This window comes from Miniopterus natalensis, chromosome 17, assembly GCF_054644295.1.
Source record: "Miniopterus natalensis isolate mMinNat1 chromosome 17, mMinNat1.hap1, whole genome shotgun sequence".
Classification (NCBI taxonomy): domain Eukaryota; kingdom Metazoa; phylum Chordata; class Mammalia; order Chiroptera; family Miniopteridae; genus Miniopterus; species Miniopterus natalensis.
This window is the reverse complement of record NC_142097.1, coordinates 6,153,724-6,174,331: the sequence shown is the minus strand read 5'-3', so window position 1 is coordinate 6,174,331 and position 20,608 is coordinate 6,153,724. Positions and strand designations below refer to the sequence as shown.

At 46.5% G+C, this 20,608-nt stretch overlaps 1 protein-coding gene across 1 annotated transcript in view; it reads left to right on the top strand.

Annotated features, from left to right (window-relative positions):
- The window catches only part of MYOCD (myocardin), an 83,361-nt gene that overhangs the window by 19,215 nt on the left and 43,538 nt on the right, over positions 1-20,608 (top strand). Inside the window, exon 2 of the mRNA XM_087826509.1 lies at positions 12,931-12,996. Coding sequence (XP_087682635.1) covers positions 12,931-12,996 — 66 coding nt within the window. The remainder of the gene's footprint in view (positions 1-12,930; positions 12,997-20,608) is intronic.

The window sequence follows — 20,608 nt, the reverse complement described above, 5'->3', positions numbered from 1 at the left end:
CCGCTGACACAAAGACTGATCAGGGAGAGAGGCAACCCTGCGGGAACATCTTAGCCACCCGAAAACCACATCCATGGTGGATGAAAAAATATATCTATAGGCATTTCCTGTAAACCCAGTGGAAAACCGTTCAGCAGAGAACAAAGGGCGGGTTTCACTAGCTTCTCCCCTTGCCTTGAAGCCCTCACTGCGCCAGTAGCTTTGCCGTCAGGTCTCCCTCTCCCCTGGGGCACGTCACGTCCTCAGCAAACACAAGTGACTCCTACGCGTGTACACGGCACACGGCACGCACGAGCTGCTGTTGAGTGGAACTAGAAGGAAACAAAGGAAGGGGTGTGGGCTTCACAACATCATTTCCTTACTTAAGCTTCCTGGGAGAAAGGATCAGAAAAGCCTTCCGTCACTCCCAAGCCTCACGCGCCTCTCCTTGCACGACCGCCCCACGGTTGTAATTGCTTGGCATCTTTCTCTCTCCCTAGGCTCCAAAGTGTACACAGGCAGAGCCCCAGGCAGCTTTCTTCACAGCTGGCCTTTCATGACTAGTATGGTGCCTGGAAGTGTAGGAGGTGATCAGAAAATATTAACTGAATGAGTGAATGGTGGGCGTATGTTCGCCCCACGGTCCAGCGCCCAGGTAAAAGCATTACCTTAAAGGCGCCCAGCAGCCCCACCAGCTTAGCTACCGATAACCGTAGTCACGATGCTTTCGTTTCTTCTTTCACTTTCTGTGGAAGCCTGATTTAAAAAACTGTCATGTCAGTTTGATTCACCTGTTCCTTCCTTTCTCTACCCACCCCCCTCACCTCTCTCTCTCTCTCATTCCCCTCCCCCTAATTTATTATCAAGACATAGTAATTTTTCCCCACTTGTTTCTCAAATCTCCCCTCTCCTCTTCATTCCCAGTATGTCCAAGTGGACCTTCTTGTCTTACTCAAGGGTCTTCAAACCATCAGTGTCTTTCCCATTTGTGTTAGCACAAGATTAACCGCCCTAAAGTCTCAGTGGCACCATATTACTCTGCTGCTCAGAAAAGGCCAGGACTGCCCCCTTTCTGCAGGATAAAGTCCCAAACACTTCAGCATAGCTTTCTGGGCCTCCTGCCCTTGGGTCCCCGCCTACTTTTCCAGTACCACCTCTTACCACTCCACAAGAGAATCCCTTTCTTCGACCAAGGCAATATTCTGGGGGACATTACATATTTTGTGGGGACTAATGCAAAACGGCAATGCAGGCCCCTTGTTCAAAATGATTAAAATTTCAGATGGTGACAGCACAGGGTTCAACTAAGAGCAGGGCCCTTCTGAGCATGGGACAGATCATGTTTATTCATATTCAAGTTTTTATGCAAGTTCTTCCTTTGGTCAAGAATGCCCTTTATCACCCATGTGATTCTCGCTTGAAAATGTAACCGTACAGCTCTTCTACTCAGTTAAAGATCCAGTTCTCCTTTTGTTTATCTGCATTCTTTAATCGGGTATTGCTAACATTTTATCTAACTCTAATGTGCGTGTCTTCTGTCCCCACTAGATTATTCATGCCTTCAGTTACTTTGCATCCTCCTCACTATCTAGAGATGCCTCAGCAAGGCACAGGGAACCGCTACGTGCTTTTTGAGAGGCTGAACTGGTAGATCAACACATGATCACCGACTGGCCTGGTGATTAAATAGTCTAAAGGTTTCTGAGGCATTCATACAAGTGAAAGTCTAGTTCACATTTTCTTCCAGAGGGTCACTTTTGGATGCTGCATTTTACCACTGACTTTTAAGACCCCTTGGTGGGCCACTATGCAATCTTATAGCCCTTTCCTGTAGCGTTCTGAACATAATGCTAAGAACTATTACGAGAAATATTGTAATCCCACAGGGAAAACAGGTTAAGAGAAGTACCAGAGGCCTGAATTTGAGACATACAAAAAAGACCCTGGTCAAAAATGAAGCCAAGTGTCGTGATATGTTAGCGCTCCAAGGAGCTGCGAGATCATTAGTTCATCTGTCTTGTTTTGTGAAGGAGGAAGCTGAAGCCTGAAGAAGCGAACCATCTGGACCAAGGTCACGTAGCTATTTAGTGAGAGAAGCAAGGCCTGGTCTTCTGAACCTTGTGTGACTTTCAAGGGACATCCTGTTGACATAGTGTGTCAGACAGGACTTTGAGAGACCTCCTAATCCCTACTCATAAATATTTTGCCTATGTGTAAATCAGAAATTGAAGACGGGTGCAGGTTATTTTTAAAATATAATTAACTTTGATTTTCTATGAAGTTCTGGAAGTTAGCATCTTATCATCAAATATTTAAATTATTTAAAATTTACATTTAGACATAGGGTGTATTGTATGCGCAGAACATGGAAAAAGCAAAGGCAATGAGAGTACAAGCCACATTATGGGTCTGATGGGACGACTGCTCTTGTAGTTACCAAGGGCTGCTGGCTGCTAAGCAGAGTGTAGAAGGTTCCAGCTGTGGCCGAGAGTCCCTTGTAAGAAGGAGCTGCAGAAGCGGTGACAGCCCACCACCACCTGCTGATGTTAAAGGAGGCTTCCTCCTGCTGAGGGACCTGGGCTTGGTCCTTTGCTGGAATCGGAAACTGCCCTGTGCTCTTAGGGCTTCGCTCTCCCACAAGGAAAGTTCAAAGGATCAAGATGAGTTGGGAGAACGGGGCCACGACTGCGCACTGGCACTTAAATGCACCCCCAGCCCTTGCTCCTGGATAAAATCACCCCGTCTGTTTATATGTAGTATCTTTTAGGAGGTTTGAGAGTTTTTACATCGAAATCATAGAAATAATATACTTATGTTGGAAGGGATTTAGAGGTCACCCAGTCTCATGATTTCCAAGCTCTGCTCCTCAGAGCTTGACATTTTATAAGAGGTTCTGCTTTTATCGCTCACCCCTTTGCTATTGCTTTTTCCTTCCATGTAATATTTCAGCTAAGAAAATGTTTCCAGTGCTTTTATAAAAAAAATTTTAAAACTCCTAATTCTAACTTAGTCCTTTCCTTCGTGGGTCAGGGGGGATGGAGCCCAGAAAGATGAATTCCTTGTATTATTATTTTGAGGTGTTATTGGAAGATGACATTTAGGCTCTCTCCGGAGAACGTGGGGAGTTATCTTCACCTCCCCACATGGTCAAGGCAGAGCCGTCCCCAGGGGGACTAGACTTCGTGGAACATTAGAGGAGAGAGAGGAGGGTGACTCTGTGGGTGATGGATATATGGTTACTTCCTTTGAGGACTCATCATTTATTGTCTTTATCAGTGACTGTTTTTCTAGAACTTTACATTTATTTCTTCCCCCAAATATGATTTATCTACATATTTAGTAAAGCTTAAATACACATTAATTAGTAATTCTGAAAAAGCTCTCTCTTTAGACCATGCGCTCTGGTTTCCTTTAGAAAATATGACCATTCTCAGAGTCTATAGAGGTTGTAGCAAGTAGGTCGCACAGACTACAGGCCAAGCGAAGCTACGGGAAATTTGCTTAATAAAAATGAAGGCTTCGGTAGAAAAAACAACAGCAGTTGAGTGGAAGGAGGGTAGAATAGAAAACTAACGAAATATGAGTAATATGGTCTTAGGAAGGCGGTGTATTTCAGCAACATGGGAGAAATAGTGGGTAAGGGTGATGCTCTTAGCAATGATGATTTATTTGGAAGAAACAAATAGAAGCTTAACGCACAGATCTTGGTAACGTCTTCGAGATTCTTTGGATGAGAAAACTTTGTGGGCCCATGTAGTAGTCCAGATTGGAAAAAATAAACCAAAACTAACAATTACCAAAGAGTTGGGGCCACTAAGATATCTAGTGTCATTGCTGGGCGCATTGGAAAGCCTCCGACAGGAGGGGCGGGTGGCAGCTCTGCTCCACCTTGAGCGGCAACAGGTGAGTCCCGGGCTGTAGTCGGACCCGCCAGCTTGTCACACAGAGCAAACCGAGGCGCGGTGGCAGCAACCGGGCTCCTTAGAGCAGGAGGGTAATCCTGCCACCGCACCCCTCTGCCCAAATTGCTGCTTCCAAATGATCTAAACAGTTCGCCAAATAGCCAGATGCATCCTGAAATCTCAGAGCAAATCTTTCACGTGCAAGCAGGTTTCTTTTCTTGTTTTCCTTCCCTCTTTTCTTTCTCTCTTTTTTTAGAATTAGAATCTCCTGCATGTTGGGCCCAGGGAGACAGCTCATGATGTGGGCGACAGGGCAGCCTTATTAATCCAGAGTTTTGCCGGGACACTTGGCCTATTTCCGGTTTCCCTCCGGGGCAGGACCAGGTGTGTCCCTGGGTTCATGCATCTTTTCTTTTCTGTTAAGCACACATGAATTAATGGTCATCGCTGGGGTAGATATTCACACACTCGCTCACAATAAAGAAATCAAACCATTTTTCTAGCTTCATTCTCTTTACTTACTCTTTCCACCTCCCCTCATCCTTGCTTTCTCTCTCTTTTTTATTAAATCTTCACCTGAGGATAAGTTTATTGATTTTAGGGAGAGAGAGAGAGAGACATTGATGTGAGATGAACGTCGATTGGTTGCCTCCTTTACACGCCCCGACTGGGGATTGAACCCAAAGCCTAGGTATGGGCCCTGACCGGGGACTGAACCCACAACCTTTCGGTGTACAGGTAAATGTTCCAACCAATTGAGCCACACCAACCAGGGCAAAATGCTCTCTTAATTTGATATGTTTCCTCTGTTGGGCAGAAGCTACTTTCTACTTTTTGGTCCCTTGAAACTTTGGAATTATTTGGAAGTCATCCTAAAGGCTTGGTTTGGGGAATCTAAACTAGATTAGACTCCCACATCCTACAATATTTAAGTCAAGTATTAACCCAGCCTGTCATTAAACAAAATAAATATTGTCAGAATATAAAGAAAAAGTAAAAACAGATTCAAAGTATTAAAAGTATATATTTAGGACATACACAATACCTGAAATCTATTTGATATAGAAATTGTTAGAATAATTAGTTAAGAATTTGAAAAAGTAATTAAAGTCTTTTCTAATACTATCTATAAAATTAATTCCAGATGCATTGCAAGGTCAAATGCAAAAACTAAAAACATAAAAATATAACGTTTCTTTAAATGAATATATAATCTGGATATGGAAATCTTTCTAAATATACACCAAAGGTAGAAATCATAAAAGATTTTTTTTTTAAAGATTGCATATAAAAATGTTAAAATGCCAAAACTTCTCACAAACAAGATTGAATGGCAAACTAAAAATCAGGACAAATTCACAACATAGATGACTGTGTTTAATGTGCTTCAAATATAAATAGCTCTCTCAAATCTATAATTTAAAAGATTCAGTGGAAAAGTTTGCAAAAAATGTTCTCAGGCAGTTCATGAAAGAAAAGGGAGGGTAGTCAATAAACCCACGAAAACACGTTTGATTCATACGTTGAGATGTCACTGTCACTTTTTACACTAGCAAAGCTTTTCTTTTCTTTGGCAGCTCCATCAGTTGTTAACAGGGTTTAGTGAAATGGCACAGCCCTAGTCGGAGCACAGAATGGTGCATCATTTCTGGAGGGAAGACATTAAATGTTCAGTGAAAGGGGATTAGTTAAAAAGATATTAGAACATGATGACATATTTGGTAGCCATTAAAAACAAGAGTCGGCCTATACACAGCCATACAAAAAGTAATAATATATTGCCAATAAAAAAGCAAGGCACAAAACAGTATTAAGATGTGGTCTCGCCCTTGCCAGTGTGGTTCAGTGGTTAGAGCGTCGGCCCGTAAGCCCCAGGGTCTCAGGTTCGATTCCAGTCAAAGGCATGTACCTGGGTTGCAGGTTCGATCCCCGGCCCTCATTGGTGCAAGTTCGGGAGGCAACCAATCAATTTGTCTCTCACATGGAGGTTTCTCTCTCTCCCTCCCTCCCTCCCTTCCATTCTCTCTAAAAATCAGTGGAAAAAGGTATCCTCAGGCGAGAGTTACCAGAAACAAAAAATTGTGGTCTCATTTTTGCACATAATATCCTTGCTTATTTCTATTTCTGAAATCTACATTTTCCTCAGAATTTCCTAGAATGTTTGTTAAAGCATATTTTCAATATACTGTACCCTAGACCTACTGGACTGTAGTCTCCAGGAAAGGAACCAAAGAAATGGTGGTTGTTGCTGCTTTCAGAACCCAGATGACTCTCAGGTAAATTGGGAAATGCTGATTCGGTCAGTCAAATCTAACCTAATCTCTTCTTTGGGTTTATATTGAAACTGGGACCTAGGGAGCTTCTGGGACCTGTCTGAAGGAACAGCTGTGTAGTAGCAGAGTCGGGTCTAGAATGACACATGCTCTATCCTGGAGGAGCCGCCCCTATTTAGAGAACGGAACTAATTCAGACCCCTCATCTTACACTAAATTCCCACCCACCTGTTACTCAGACAGGTACCAGAGCTGCTCTTCAACTCCATTGTTTCACGTTCAGTAATGATCTTTCTTTGCTGATGGCAAATGGAAAGTTTTCCATTTCTACTGGTTCCCTAGCAATGTGACATTTTCAAACAGTAGCACAAAACTCTTTAAATAGAAAAGATCCATTTCCACTCTATCGTGACTCAGTAACAGCACAGGATTCTTCTCAAACTTTCCTAAAAATGTCATCTTTGGGCTGGACTCAAGAGGAACATTTCAGCCAAGGAGACACATTTTCCACTCTGTCAGGAATGAGAGAGCATGGGTTTGGAACATAAAGTGTTTTGCAATCCTCAGAAAAGCAATACTTCTCACCAAAACCATGGCAACAATTCTGTGCGATACCGTCAGAGCCTGGGAGCCTTCAGGAGCCTCCTCCTACCCGATGCTCGACTGGGCCTGTAACCTATGGCAGTTACTAAGTAACCCAGCCACCAGAAAGAGGCTGGTACCCTGCATGGCTGTCGCTATGGAGACACTGTGGGCAGTGATGCTGAGCTGAGAGTCCTATATGTTGAGTTACCTATGAGGGAGGTACATGAAATGCTCCTCATGTCCTAGTGGCTCCTGAATCTTCATGAAAGGAACCCCGCCCCCCCAGGTGGGTTTTCCAAACACAGGGTATGACATAGAAAGAGTTACTCTTTTATCATCCAAATAGTTCCATTTGGAATTTGCACCCATGAGGCAAAACTTTATTTATTTATTTATTTATTTATTTATTTATTTATTTTTAATATATCTTTATTGATTTCAGAGAGAGGAGAGGGAGAGAGAGAGAAACATCAATGATGAGAGAGTCCTTGATCAGCTGCAGCCTGCAACCCGGGCATGTGCCCTGACCAGGAATCGAACCTCGATCGCCTGGATCCTAGGTCGACGCTCAACCGCTGAGCCACGCCTGGTGGGGCAAGGCAAAACTTTAGAGTCCAGAGTCATGGGTTTAAAATTCAATTCTCCTGCCCTGGCTGGTGTAGCTCAGTGGTTAGAGCATCGGCCCGCACACGGAAGGGTTGGGGGTTCGATTCCCGGTCAAGGGCACGTACCTGGGTTGCAGGTTCCCTCCCACCCCGGGTTGGGACGGGTGTGGGAGGCACCCAGTCGATGTGTCTCTCTCTCATTGATGTTTCTCTCTCTTCTCCTCCCCCCTCCCTTCCACTCTCTCTGAAAAGCAATGGAAAACACATCGTGGGGGAGGGTTATCAGCAGCAACAAGGAAACTCGTTCCCCTCGCTCTGACTCCAGGCCGTGGATGAGCTGTTCACGCCCTCTGGGCCTTAGGCGCTGCAACGCCAACAGTAACTCATACTGTTTGCGGGATCTGCGAGAGGTTTCAGCGAGATGATTTGTGTAAACACGTCTAACCCAGGGGCTGGCACTTTTCGGTTCTGCCACCGCCGCGGAGACAGGGAGACAATAAAAGACTTGAACAGGAAAGGCGAAAGGAGCGGTCTTGGCGAGCGAGCCACCAGCTTCCTCTCGCTCCTTTTCTGCCTTCTGCCTCCCCGCCTCCCTCTACAGGCCACGTCTCCCGTGTCCTCGGTGCCCCTTCCTGCAGGACTCCGACAAGTCCTCTTTCCCCCTGGCACCCCCAGGCACAGGACGCCCCGGGCACGGCTGGCGTTAAGGCAGCACTGACTTTCTAAGTCCCGCAGCGCTGCGCCCACCGCACCCCCCACTCCCCCTCCTTCCTCAGATCTACAGCCCGCCCCGGGGCCGCCATTCGCGACACGAGACGGGAAGGTGTCTGATAGCCTTGTATAGTTTAGAAAGTGGTTAATCCGCCAACTCCGTCCCAGTGATCCTGTGGAATTATCGCGATTTATGGTTCATATTAATGCTGTTGCTCTATACAGATGAGAAGGCTGGGACTCCTAGATACATATGGGGACTTGCCTAAGGTCACACAGCTTGGGGGAGTCACAGTTGGGTCTATGTGTCCATCCCCAACACCCTTGCTCCGTCGAGCCGCCTCCCTTCTGCATCAAGAAAGCCCTCCCCACCGGCCTGGGCATGTGGCAGAGGTGGCTGTAGGTGTGATAAGAGAAATGTGACCGTGTCCATCAATCCCGACATCTCCCCCTCCTCAACCTGAGTCTCTCGAGAGACCCGCACAGCTGCACTTGGTTCTCTTTCTCCTGCTTCCTCTCCTAGGCCCCAGCAAGTGACACATCCTGGTCGCAGCCCAGCGGTGTGTGGACATATCCTAACCCCCATTCTTGAGTTGGGCACCCAGCCCCAGCCCCAGCTGCATGCAGGGAACCTGTTCCCGATCCTTCACCATAGTTGATCCAGAAGTTTCTACATATTCTTTAAAAATCATTAAGCAGGAGGCTGTTTCTCTGACTTAATGGGATTTGCACTTATGGTTATAAAATAGTAAAGGAACAAATTCCCTCTTCTTTTGGGAGGTGGTGCATGGGATGGTGGTAGAACGTGCTACCTTGGTCCTGAGTTCATTTGGGGGGCAGGGGGTGGGTGGTGGCTGGCAGGGGTGGGTGGCAGGCGGGGTGGATGGTGGCAGGCAGGGGTGGATGGTGGCAGGCAGGGGTGGATGGTGGCGGGCTAGAGGAGTCAAGAAGCATCTATTAAAAAGGCTAATGTAAGTAAGTTTCTCTCTACCATGAAAATCTATCGTGCATCTAGAATAATTGAAATAATGTAGTTCTGAACAAGTGTAGCAGGCAGACGAGAAATCAGAATAGAGAGCCCAGAGCTTCTGAGGAAAGAGGCAACGCAAGCACAAACATGTGACTTAAAGTTCTGACCAAAGAATGCAAAAACAGATTTTTAAAAAAACCAACAACTTGGATTCTGGAAGCTAACAAAGATGGACACCCAAATGTCAGAACCAGGAAGGGCACAACAGGGTGACGTGGAAAAGGCACCAGGACTTGCTCCCCTTCCCACCCAGAGGGGCAGCGAGAATCCACGAACCCCTACACTTGGCAGGTGCTTAGACCTGGGGCTGGGGAGGCCTGGGCCCAACAGCAGCCCTCTGCTCAGTGTTCTCAGCCACGGGGGTCGGTGAAGGTCTGCCAGCAGGCGGGGCTGGGGACCCAAATGGCCATGGCAAGCTGAGCGCAGGCCGAGGGATGCTCCTCAGCAAAGCACAAAGGACAGTGGGGGAGGAGGCGAGGCCATGCCCTGCCCTGCCCGAGCGCAAGGCTGCCTCGCCAAGCACAGCTTCCGCGGGCGTGGGGCTCTCGCAGGTGCGGGGAGGAACAGCCACAGAAAGAGGCCAGGTCACTCACACTCCACCCTTAGCCCCCGAGCTTTGCCAAACCTGCAGAAGACGCCACCAAGGGGCAAATCCCACTGCTAACATGCCCGGGCCCCAGCTCTCTGACCACTGCCCTGGCTGCCAGGCCTCAGGCCTCAGTGGCGGGGACAGCAGCTGTCGGGCCGGGACAGCAGCAAGGCCAAGGGCGGTGGGCAGCCGGCCACTTCATAGTGAGGCGAGCATCGGAACAACCTTCGGGAGGGCTGTTGCCTTCTGACCGCGAGACTTCAATCTGACGCTTCAAATGGGACAGCCCCGCGTCTAGAAGGGTGTCTCTAGTAGTGCTGAGAATGTGGCCCAACATTATCTACAGGGCATGGCCACTGCTGTTTTTCAGGGTAAAGTATTGGAAACTGAATATCCAATAATGGGCATTTGGTTCAATACTTTACAGAACAACCAAAAAAAAAAAATACAAGGCAGCTATCAAAATAGTGTGTTTTGGAGGGCATTAAATCACACGGGACTATATCCGTGATGTATAGCTAATAACAGGAAGCAGTAATGAAGGAAAACTTATGATATGATCCCATATAAACATACAGGACGAAGGACCTCGAGCCTCAAGATCATAAGCCCCATAGTAATAATAGTTCCCTCGAGGTCAGCAGGGAGTGTTTATTCCCTGCCTGGAAGCTTTTCTATATTTTGCAACCGATTGGGTATTTATTTCACACTCTGCCCCTTTACTCCTCAGCGTTGCATTCTAAGAGGGCAGTTTAGCTCAATCTCCAGACTTCCTAATTCATATTAATTCTGGTATTTAGCCATCCATTTTAATTTGTTTATTTTAATGAACTAAGCTTTACTTTGATCTTTGTTTTTTCCAATTTGAAAAGGTTTCATGAAACACATAATGTAAAATTTACCATCGTAACCATTTTTAAGTGTGCAATTCAGCGGCATTAAATATATTTACATCTTCAGACCTCTTTTCATCTTGCAAAACTGGAACTCAGTACTCATTAAACAATATTCCTCATTGCCCCCGCCCCCCACCCCTTGGCAACCACCTTTCTGCTTTCTGTTCTCTATGAATTTGGCTAATCTGGGTACCCCATATAAGTGGGTTCATATAGCATTTGTCCTTTTCTGACTGCTTTATTTCGCCCAGCATAATGTACTTTACTTCAAGTTTCATCTATGTTGTAACATGTGCCAGAATTTCCTTACTTTTTAAGGCTAATGTTCTATTGCATGTACGGGGTGGGCAAAAGGAGGTTTACAGTTGTGTGCACATGAAACAGAGTTTACTCTTGCATTATTAATTCATTAGTTGTTGTAAACCAACTTTTGTCCACCCCTGTATCCACATTTTGTTTATCTAGTCATCTGGTGACGGACACTCGGGTTACTTCTACCTTTCTGTCATCGTGAATAATGAACTTGGATGTCCGCGTCTCTGCTTTCACTTCCTTTGGATGTACTCAGCAGTGGGGGTGCTGGGTCACGGAATGGTTCTATTTTTAATGTACGGAGGGGCGCCCTCCTGCTTTTCACAGTGGCTGTCCCATTCTACATCCCCGCTAACAGTGCGCATGGGTTCCGGTTTCTCCACAGCCTCTCCAATACCTGTTATTTTTTGTACATATATATAGTAACGATCCTAATGTATGTTAAGTGGGTTAGTTTATTTTTAATTAATGAATATTCTCTTGCCTGTCTCTGAGGAAGACCCGTTGCACTTGTTTACCCGGTAACCTTGAGTATGTGCTCTTCGGTTGAGTTCTTTCGCGTGCTGACATTCCCCCCAGGTTGGGTAATCCTCAGCGGCACCCTCGACATGTGCCTGCGTGGGTGCCTGTTAGAGCGTGTGATGCACAGGTGCGCCCGGCCTGCAGGGGAGAGGCCGGTGGCCGACACGTGTTTTGACCTGATTCCAGGGATTGGGAGAGAGGCACAGGATGACCGCTAGCTAGTTTCAGACAGTGAAGGATTCTTAACCCTCCTGGGTATTGCCAGCAATCTGAAAGCTCATCCTGTGCCTCCCAGGTGCCATATTGCTGCTCCCACCTGCAGATAGGCAGTCCCATAGCCCAGAGCCTGTGCCTGGGCTAATGTGGGGAGGACCCGGTAGAGGTGGACCTCTTGCTTTGGTGCCCCAACCAACAACCTTGTGAGACTGAGCCTTAGACACCCCCCCTCCCCCACTCCTGGGCAGAAAGGCTTCTTGGCACAGCTTTCAATTACTCACCCATGTATGTGTTGGGATATAGTTTTCTAATCCAATCCCCTATTCCTTTCACATCTCGTAGATTATTTATAGTTTTGACCCACTGAGGAGTCCCCTTCTTTTCCAGTGTAGACAAATATCTGCTCTTTCTATGCTTATTCTGAACAACTTACATCCAGGAACCAAGATGGCAAACTCAGAAGGGCCCTGAGAAAATGGAATATAAATAAGGGAGAAGATAGATGTTGAAAGATAGAATGTGTTTGGGGTAGAGGGGTGAGAGGAAGAAGAAAAATCACCAACAACACACTCACACACACATGCACACATATATACACTACTTATATGTATACATGTATACGATATATAATCTATTTGTGCTTTGGAGAGCAACATAAATTTTATAAAATAGAGTATAGTTTGGACAATTTACAGTGTTTCATTTTCTCTAAGCGAAGCATGACACCAGCAGCCCTTGTTTGAATTTACCAGTGGATTCCAGAGTCTCATAATACTACCATTTATCGATGACTGACTTTGTTCCAAGCACTCTGCGGAGCAACCTGCATACATTGTTTTTTCAAACTTTATAGCAACACTACAAGGTAGACATTGTCCCCACTTGAAAATGAGGAAACTGAAGGTCAGGGCGGCCCTACCCAGAGTTACTCACCCATGGAGGGGCTGGCGGTAGAATTTAAGCCACCTGAGGCTCCAAAGCCTGTGCTTTCTTTACTGTCCCCCACCCCTTGAAACTACCGGGAAATTCCCTGAAGAATTTGATGGTATTTATCTCCCAAGCGGAAGAGTAGGGACAGAGGGAGCTCGGTGCCCTGAAAACAACATTCACTTCAGAGGGGGGACAAGTGTTCTCGCCCTAGGCTCTCACCCTTCTTTCTCTGTGTCTGACTCAGAAAGAAGTGGGTGCCTTACACAAACTTTCACAACCGCTCTAGAAGTAAAGTGAGAGGAGCTGTGCAAAAAAGTGTGATGTCAGTGTGAGTGCGATCACGTTGGCCTAACTCACACACCAACACTTCCTTTTCTAAGTTTTGCAGTTGCGACTTCAACAGAGAAGGACCCAGGAACAGCTGGCTCACCAAGGCCTCATACCACGTGAGTAGCCCTCTCCAGTTTACTGACGTGTTACAGGGGACCCTGGGATTTGGGCGCTGGAAAGCACCTCAGAGGTCATTAGTCTAAGCCCAAGGATCTTCAGAGAATCTGTATCATCAGAAATCCCAGACTTTGGATGCTTTGCCCGAAATGCTACTCACCCTCAAGGTGGGTGATTCCCCCAAATTTCAATGTGGTGTTTTGGTTTAAGGGTAAACACAATTCACTATGGGCATCCCTCACCCTTTACTTACTTTTAAAATTGGATATAATTACTATTCTTTCCAGAAGCATTCATTGCATCGTCTTTTCCTTGCCTCCTCAGTCTCACTTCCGTTTGGGATACTTGGGTCCACAATTAATTGAATATTGCCAAGGGCTTCTACCTTTCTGGATTACTGAGTAGCAATAGCATTTTAGCATAAATGGTATAATATTCAATTGCTGGCCATAATTTGGGTCAAAGATGAAAGATTATCCTACCTCTTAGAAGATATATTTGAAATTTTCTACCAATTTAGCAATTAAGGCTAATGTTGATTTTCTATAGAAAAGGGCGCTGTGGGTGAAGGAAGTCATAGCTTAAGCTTCTTTAGGTTATAGTTTCTAGCTTCCCCTCCAACAAAATTTAAAAATTAATGACTCTTGCCGAAATCCAGGTCCCTGTCATGACTAGTACTTCAGAGTTTAGTGTGAAACGAGTGGAAGTTCATCCCTGATAAAGTGTCCTGCAATTAGGAATTATTAGAGCCCTGTGATTTAAGGCCTGAAAACTCCAGTATAATACTGTGGTTCAAAGCCACGGCAGAGCTAAGAATTTTTCAGGCCTTTTCTTTTGCGTTTCAAAAGTCACTCTTTGTTCAGGGCTCAACCCTCCCAACAGTAGGCAGCAGGTGAGCTTTAGTGGACCAACTTCATTAGAAGTTTGCTGAACACAAAAGAGACAGCCCAGCCTGCAATTTAAAAGCTGCTTAAACAATATGTGCAACGATGTTGAGAAACCAAAAGAGCACGCCTGTAGGTGGCGTGTGTGTCTCGTCAGGCTGCCCGGGGGCTGCACGAGCCAGGAGAGACCAAAGGTGGGCAGACTTCAGGTCAGATCCATTAAATTCAGCGTCACTCACAGCTGACCACGCCGCTCTTTCCAGGAACCCTGCCACTAATGTACAGAATTGAATTTGCTTCAGCATTGTCTCGAAGATGTGCTCACTAAGATTGTGGACAGGTGCAGAGCCACTAGGATCCATGCAGCGGACCACAGTCTATAGCTGCATGTGCCCTTAAATCCAGGATGAGCCACCGATTTGAATGGTGTTAAAATAACCTTTCCCCTCCCTGGTGTTTCTTTGTCTTCATTCTAAAAGGCCAGTGGAGTGGGTAGACCCAGGGCCTTTATGGCAGCTCCAGCTCTTCACAGTAACTTAAAGCTCCGCCCCTGTGCTTCAGTTCCCTGACCCTGGGTCTGGCAGCTGCCATTTGGATGAGAGCAAACTTTAATTTTTTTGAGGTTAATGGGATTAAATCTCTGGAAAGCTGTAAAAACACCGAATAAGAAAGGAATTAACCCTATGTTACATTTTACAATCACACCTCTATGAAACTGGGAAAATCAAATGTCCATTTGTGTAGTAGGGGCCAATGGGGATGGAGTATTTTGTCTTCCAGGGTTTCCAGAATCAGATAGCGGACAAATGAGTGAAATTCTGCTGGACAGAAATATTGTACCCATAGTCCATCATATCATTAAGATAATTACCAGGAAAAGTCCCATGAGTAAGAAAATGATTTTTTCTTTTTAATTCAGCAAAATGATAAAGGTAAAGTAAACATCATCAGTGTTCCTCAGTTTTCTGCCACGTCCTCCCAGCCGGGCTTTCCAAGGGTGTCGCGTCTCCGCGGGGAAACGCCCACGCCACAGCAGGCGCACCCCGCAGGCCCAGCCTGGGGAAACTTCACCACCCGCCTTGGGAAGCTGGGCCCAGGCCCAGGCACCTTCAGCTGCCCGGAGACTGGGGGGGCAGGCGGGGCCCCTCTTCCGCCCGTTCAGAGGTTAAATCCGAAGTCTAAAGCTGGGAGCTTGCTCAGCCACCCGAAAGCACCCCGTGGGGAGAGGGAGAGAGGACCCCACAGTCCCAGGGGCTTTTCAGTCTAGTCAAATTCAACACATTTCACACCAGAGCATGTGCAGGATGCTGTGCCAGGCACTCTAGGCCCAGCGGTGAGCAAGGCAGCCTTTCAGGGAAGCTGGAGATTTCAGGAGAAAGGGTGAAGCGACGAAAAATATACATAAGTATAAATCAAGGTGAGGGCTTTTTATTTCTTCATTCTTTTATTTGAATTTTTTGAAACAGAACAGAAGAGGTGGAAGGGAGGGGGTAGAATGGAGGGAAGAAAAGCTGATGATCCTTAGCAATCATCCAGTTCTGTGATTTTCAACTTCTGTACCTTGTTAAAGATACTCTGTGCGTGAACGTGCCAGCCGCGGCAGGGTGGGCCTCTGCCCCATTGCTCGGCCGGCTTCATCCCTTCTAGATGCCCCCCGGCATCCTCCCCGGAGAGCTGGTTCTCTTCGGGGCTGAGTTTGAAAACCACTGACCGAGCCCATGGCCCGTTGTCTTCAACGTTTGTAAAACTGCGGTAGAGGAAGCCTCGGGAAATTTTCACATGTCCCCAAGCCCAGTCCCCATGTGGTTCTAAGTTCTGCAAATATGAATTACGAGGATTGACGTGCAGGCACAATAAAATTATTAATAAAAATTTTCACTTTATCATCAAGTTAGAAATATTCGCAATCTTTCCCCCAATTTTAAAACGTCATAAATTGCCTAACGTGAAAGCTGATGGCCGAGTGAATTGTGAATTGATCTAGTGCGGTTATTGTGCAGCACCGCTGGCTTTAGCTGCTCAACAGAAGCACCTGCTGTCCTTTGGCAGAAGGAGCCTTGAGTTTTGCATTCGGTTACATCTCAAGGGCTTGTCCTTTGCAAAAATGCATCCCCTCGTGTTGTGCACTGCGGCAGAGCTGAGGCCAGACCTGGTATCTGCTGATCCTGCACGGGGCTTTGTTTTCAAATATTCAAAAGGAATCACTTGAACTTTTAAAGCACTTAAGTTTCTACCATAAAGCATTTTGTGGGCAAAAAATATATTTACACACACATACATACATATATAAATGACAAGAACAAACCGATGGTATTTGAAATGGCTCCAGGGTCTACATCATAATCTATGCCTCACCAGGACCAAGGCTGCCTTAGCTATGGCAGATCTCACCTCCACTGCATGCCAAGTTGATGGTGAAATTGTAAGGTTTCTCCCCCCGCTGACTCCAACGAACCAGACAATGTGTAATTTTCAGTTGACTAGTGAAACCAGTCCAAATGGATTTAATTCCATTTCTTCCTTGGCCTTGGGCATCCTGTAGGTTTTCAGTTTGCTGATGAGTAACAAAGAGCCCACATCAACCAGGGACAACTTTTCTTGTAAGATCCCCCTTAATCACTTCATCAAGCATTTACTTATTTCTTACTTGTGGGCATTGTAGGGTTAGGATTTTCCCCTTCAGGTGCTTTGATTGAATTTAAGGGCACTGTTCCTTGAGTTTTAGTCAAGAAGGGCAGGGCTCTGAGGCCAGCACTGAACCCCTAGAATAACTTCATACAGTGGGAAAAGGGTTCTCAGACCAGGAGCATGGACCTAAGCCAGATCCTAAGATTTCTTTTACATTTAATATCAATTGTGGAATTCACACTTTCAAAATAGTCATAACATCTCAGTGAAATAATCTTCTTGAAGTTAACTTAGAAATATTTAAGAATTTATTGTTTGGACTTATCTCCAGAATCTTATCTCTGAATCTCAAAATCACCATCAACTAGGATTCACAAGGAACAGTTTCCCTGCCCCTCCCTTTCAGGCTCAGGGCTCAAGAGGACATCAAGGCTCTTACCTCTCTACTTTCTCCTGGCTGTAAGACAGAGCCAGCCTCCTCCCCTTCTAGACCCATGGACCTGTTCATCATTTCTCATGCAAATTGTCCTACCTACAATTTTTTTTTCTTGAGCATTGCTCTCCCAGGCACAATCTTAAATGACACAGTTTTATTCCAACCACTTCAGAAGCCGTTGTGCAGACGGATGGTCAGAGATATGGATTAGATGCAATAAATGATCATAGGGCCAGTCAGTAACTGTTTTGACCACCTGCTGTGAGGAAGGCCCTGAAAAGCACAGAATAGTCAGACATAAATTCTCTTTCAAAGTGCTTAAAATTTAGAAGGGGCCCCAAATCACCCCTACTTAATTTTCCCATTAACAATATTAGACAATGTTACAGCCCTACGTGGGAGTGGGTATCTGGGAAGATTGAAGGAAATCTATTACTTTTCTCACTCTCCCACTGCTATAAAAGTGGGGCTAATCTACATGAATCCAGGGGAGAGAGGAGAGAACATTTAGTTTATTGTCCTGAAACACAGAAAACGAGATTAGAGAACTGAAATGCATCGTGGAGGACTGGGCCCCAGAGAGGCTGTGACTTCACAGAGACCCCGAGCAGGATGCCACTGGCCAGAACGAGATGTCTGGGCAGCTTGGTTCCGTGATCTGCAATGTAAATGAATTTAATGATACATGAGCTGTCTATGAATGGTGCTGCCTTTATTTGTTTTGCAGACTAATCCAAGCCACAGCAGCCACATACTTACCGCAAAGCCTGGGTAAATCCCCGAGTTCTGTGACACCCCTGCCTAGCAAGAAGGATGACAGAGTCAGTTCCTGCACCCACACCACACGCAGCTCCCTGCTAGCTCTGAGAAGCTGGCTGGGCACAGCCTTCCTTCCTTTCCTCGGTGCATTCATTTGACTTGGCTTATCCCTACGGCACCTACCACACACTCTTGGCTGTTTGAGCGGGACACGGCACAAGGGTTTGGATCTGTCTGCCTCTTCCCTTCTTTCTAACATCCCAAATTCAGGGGTAGGAAAAGGCACCCTGGATTTTTGTGGCAAACCCATTTGGGTCAACAATCCTGAATTTCTTCTCCCCGCCCCCCTTTCCTTCAACTTTCTGGTTTCCTGTTCCTTAGAAGCTCGTAAACCGGTAATTACCAGCATACTTTGAATTTGTCTTTGTACCCTTCTGAGAAATTCCAAAATTTTCACCTGTGCTGCGTCAACTTCTCCAAGTGCTCGAGCCAGGCCTTACGTATTACAAAGCTACATTGGGAAGACCCCTAAGACAATCATTTGGGTACTGAATTGGCAATTTGTTGCCAACCTGAAGAGAGAATATAATTTCCAAAGTGTTATCACTTGTACAGGGCATGGTGGTAACTCACAGCTGAGCCATTTGCTTGGAATAAAAATTTTCACGATCCAATTTGTCTTTAAAAGTGAGGCAGAGAACTAGCACTGCTAAACCCATTTTCTAAGCGGGAAACTGAGAACACGGGAATACTATCAGCTTGTTCAAGGCCATACCAGAAATATATGGCAAAGTGAGGACAGAGCCTAAATGGATGGTTCCCAAAATGTTAGTCACCGAAGACCTCTCTAATTATACCTATCACTGTTATACCTATACCATGGGCCTAGACTAGTTTTATCTTCCTCCCAAAGAACCCTACACACATGAACCCATATGTCTGTTTTTGATTAATTACTGGCATATAAATTTACCAACCAATGATTTTCATGAGGACAGCCATTACTAAGCCAAGTTGCTGTGAATGTAGGCAGCAGCAGTGAAAAGTGACAGTTCCTTTTGCCTTTTTCCTCTGGGAAAACATACCCCTTTCCTTCAGCTTTCTGAAATACTGAAAACCACCCCTAAAAATCACGACTCCCTTTTGAACTCCCAGGGACCCTAGATCAGGACCCACTGGCCTTATAAACTCCTGAGCAGCCGTTCTCAAACGTGCGCATCGGAATCACCCGGAGGGCTTGTGAAAGCACAGGCTCCGGGCTCCCACACCTCGGGAATTTCGGATTCTGTAGGTCTGGGCGGGGCCCGATAATTGGCGTTTTTGACAAGTTTCTGGGTGATGCTGAAGATGCTGGTCTGGCGGCCACACTTGGAAAACCATGGCCCAAGTTGCTGCCCCGGGACACTGGCCCTTTGATTCTGCCTCTTGGTTGTTATTGAAAATGCTGAAGAAGCTGGGCTCCCCCCAGGCCTGGCGTGAGCAGCCCCGTGAGAGAAGGCCCGTCCTGCGGCACAGCCCGCCTCTGCTCAGAGCCGCCACAGGACCGGCCCCAGCTCTGCGCCGGCCCCTCTCCGTAACTGATTCAAGTGGCCCATGATCTCCTTTGGCCCTTTTCTGGGCTCCTGATGAAGACACGAGGTTGGAGCGCAGAGCAGGGCTGCAGGAGGCCTGTTCTCTTCCTGGGATCCTTTCCTGAGCGCTAAGAAAGCGGCTGTTTATACACCTGGGCAGCTGGCCCAGGTCAGCTGGGGCTGCGGGGACAGAAAGGGGAGAGCCGGTGGCTAACTCTGAGGTGAGAACGTGGATCCCCCGTGAGAAGCGATTAACCGCCCTCCCGGGGGAAGGAGCTAGCTGTGTGGCTGAGTGAATTTACAACCATAAGTCACACTGACTTGTTTTCTTTTAATTTGGAAATTCAAATTCCCTTTCAATCTTAAATGTCAAGGTCCCCAAGATACAAAACCTTGCCATTTGATACTCCCGGGGTTGGCAGCAGAAGAGGTCCTCTATGTGTTTCCCAAAACGTGAACTTGGCGGGGGGCGTCGTGGCTTCTGCTGGCCCTCAGGGGAGGAGGCCAAGCCCACACTCTCCGGAGTCCCAGGAAAGGCAAGTGTCTGTGGCAGGGCGATGGCCGGGTAGTTGTCCACGGTGTGACCTCCAGCCAGTGCCCCACATAACTTCCCTTGAGGAGGAGAGCGTGCAGTAAGATGCAGGGCGGTGGCCCCTTTGGCTTTCTCCCCTTGCTAAACAGACGTAGCTTTTCCCACCCTGTGTTAGAAGGTTCCAGAAGACCGTTGTGCTCCTGGCATGGGAGAGCTGGGCTGTATGAATCATTTCACAGGAGAGGTGCTAACACCAAGAAGTGAGGAATTATAGCTTGACAAGCGGAGATACAGGAAACACCATGTTTCTTAGAACAATTAATAAACTCCACTAAAAAGAGGTAAAGAGCCTCAGGGACAAGGGAACCAGATAAACGCCTCCTAAGTCTTAAGCTCAATTACCACCAATTGAGTTTGAAATGTAAGTGCTGTCTCGGGGTACAGTCATACTGTTCCCTTAGGGGTTGCTCCGTAAGGAAACAGATCTGTTATTCTTTCAAACCACTGAGCCAGGCCACACCGAGATCAGTTCCTTTTCGGGACTGTAAGCGGTTAAACCACACCCGTGTCTACCTAGATGAACACCAGCGTGAAGTACACAGGCGAAGACCTGGCCGTTCAGATTGTATAGATCCACCAGGGCCCACTGGACTCCAAGCAGATGTGTCGGATCCGGTTGCCTAGGGAAACAGGAGTTGCTCTCAGAACCCCATCAATATAAACCGCAGCTGTGATCAAATGCAGGCAGAGGCGGGGCCAAACCCAAATCAGAGAGAATGCGTGAGTGTAGCAGTAAAACTC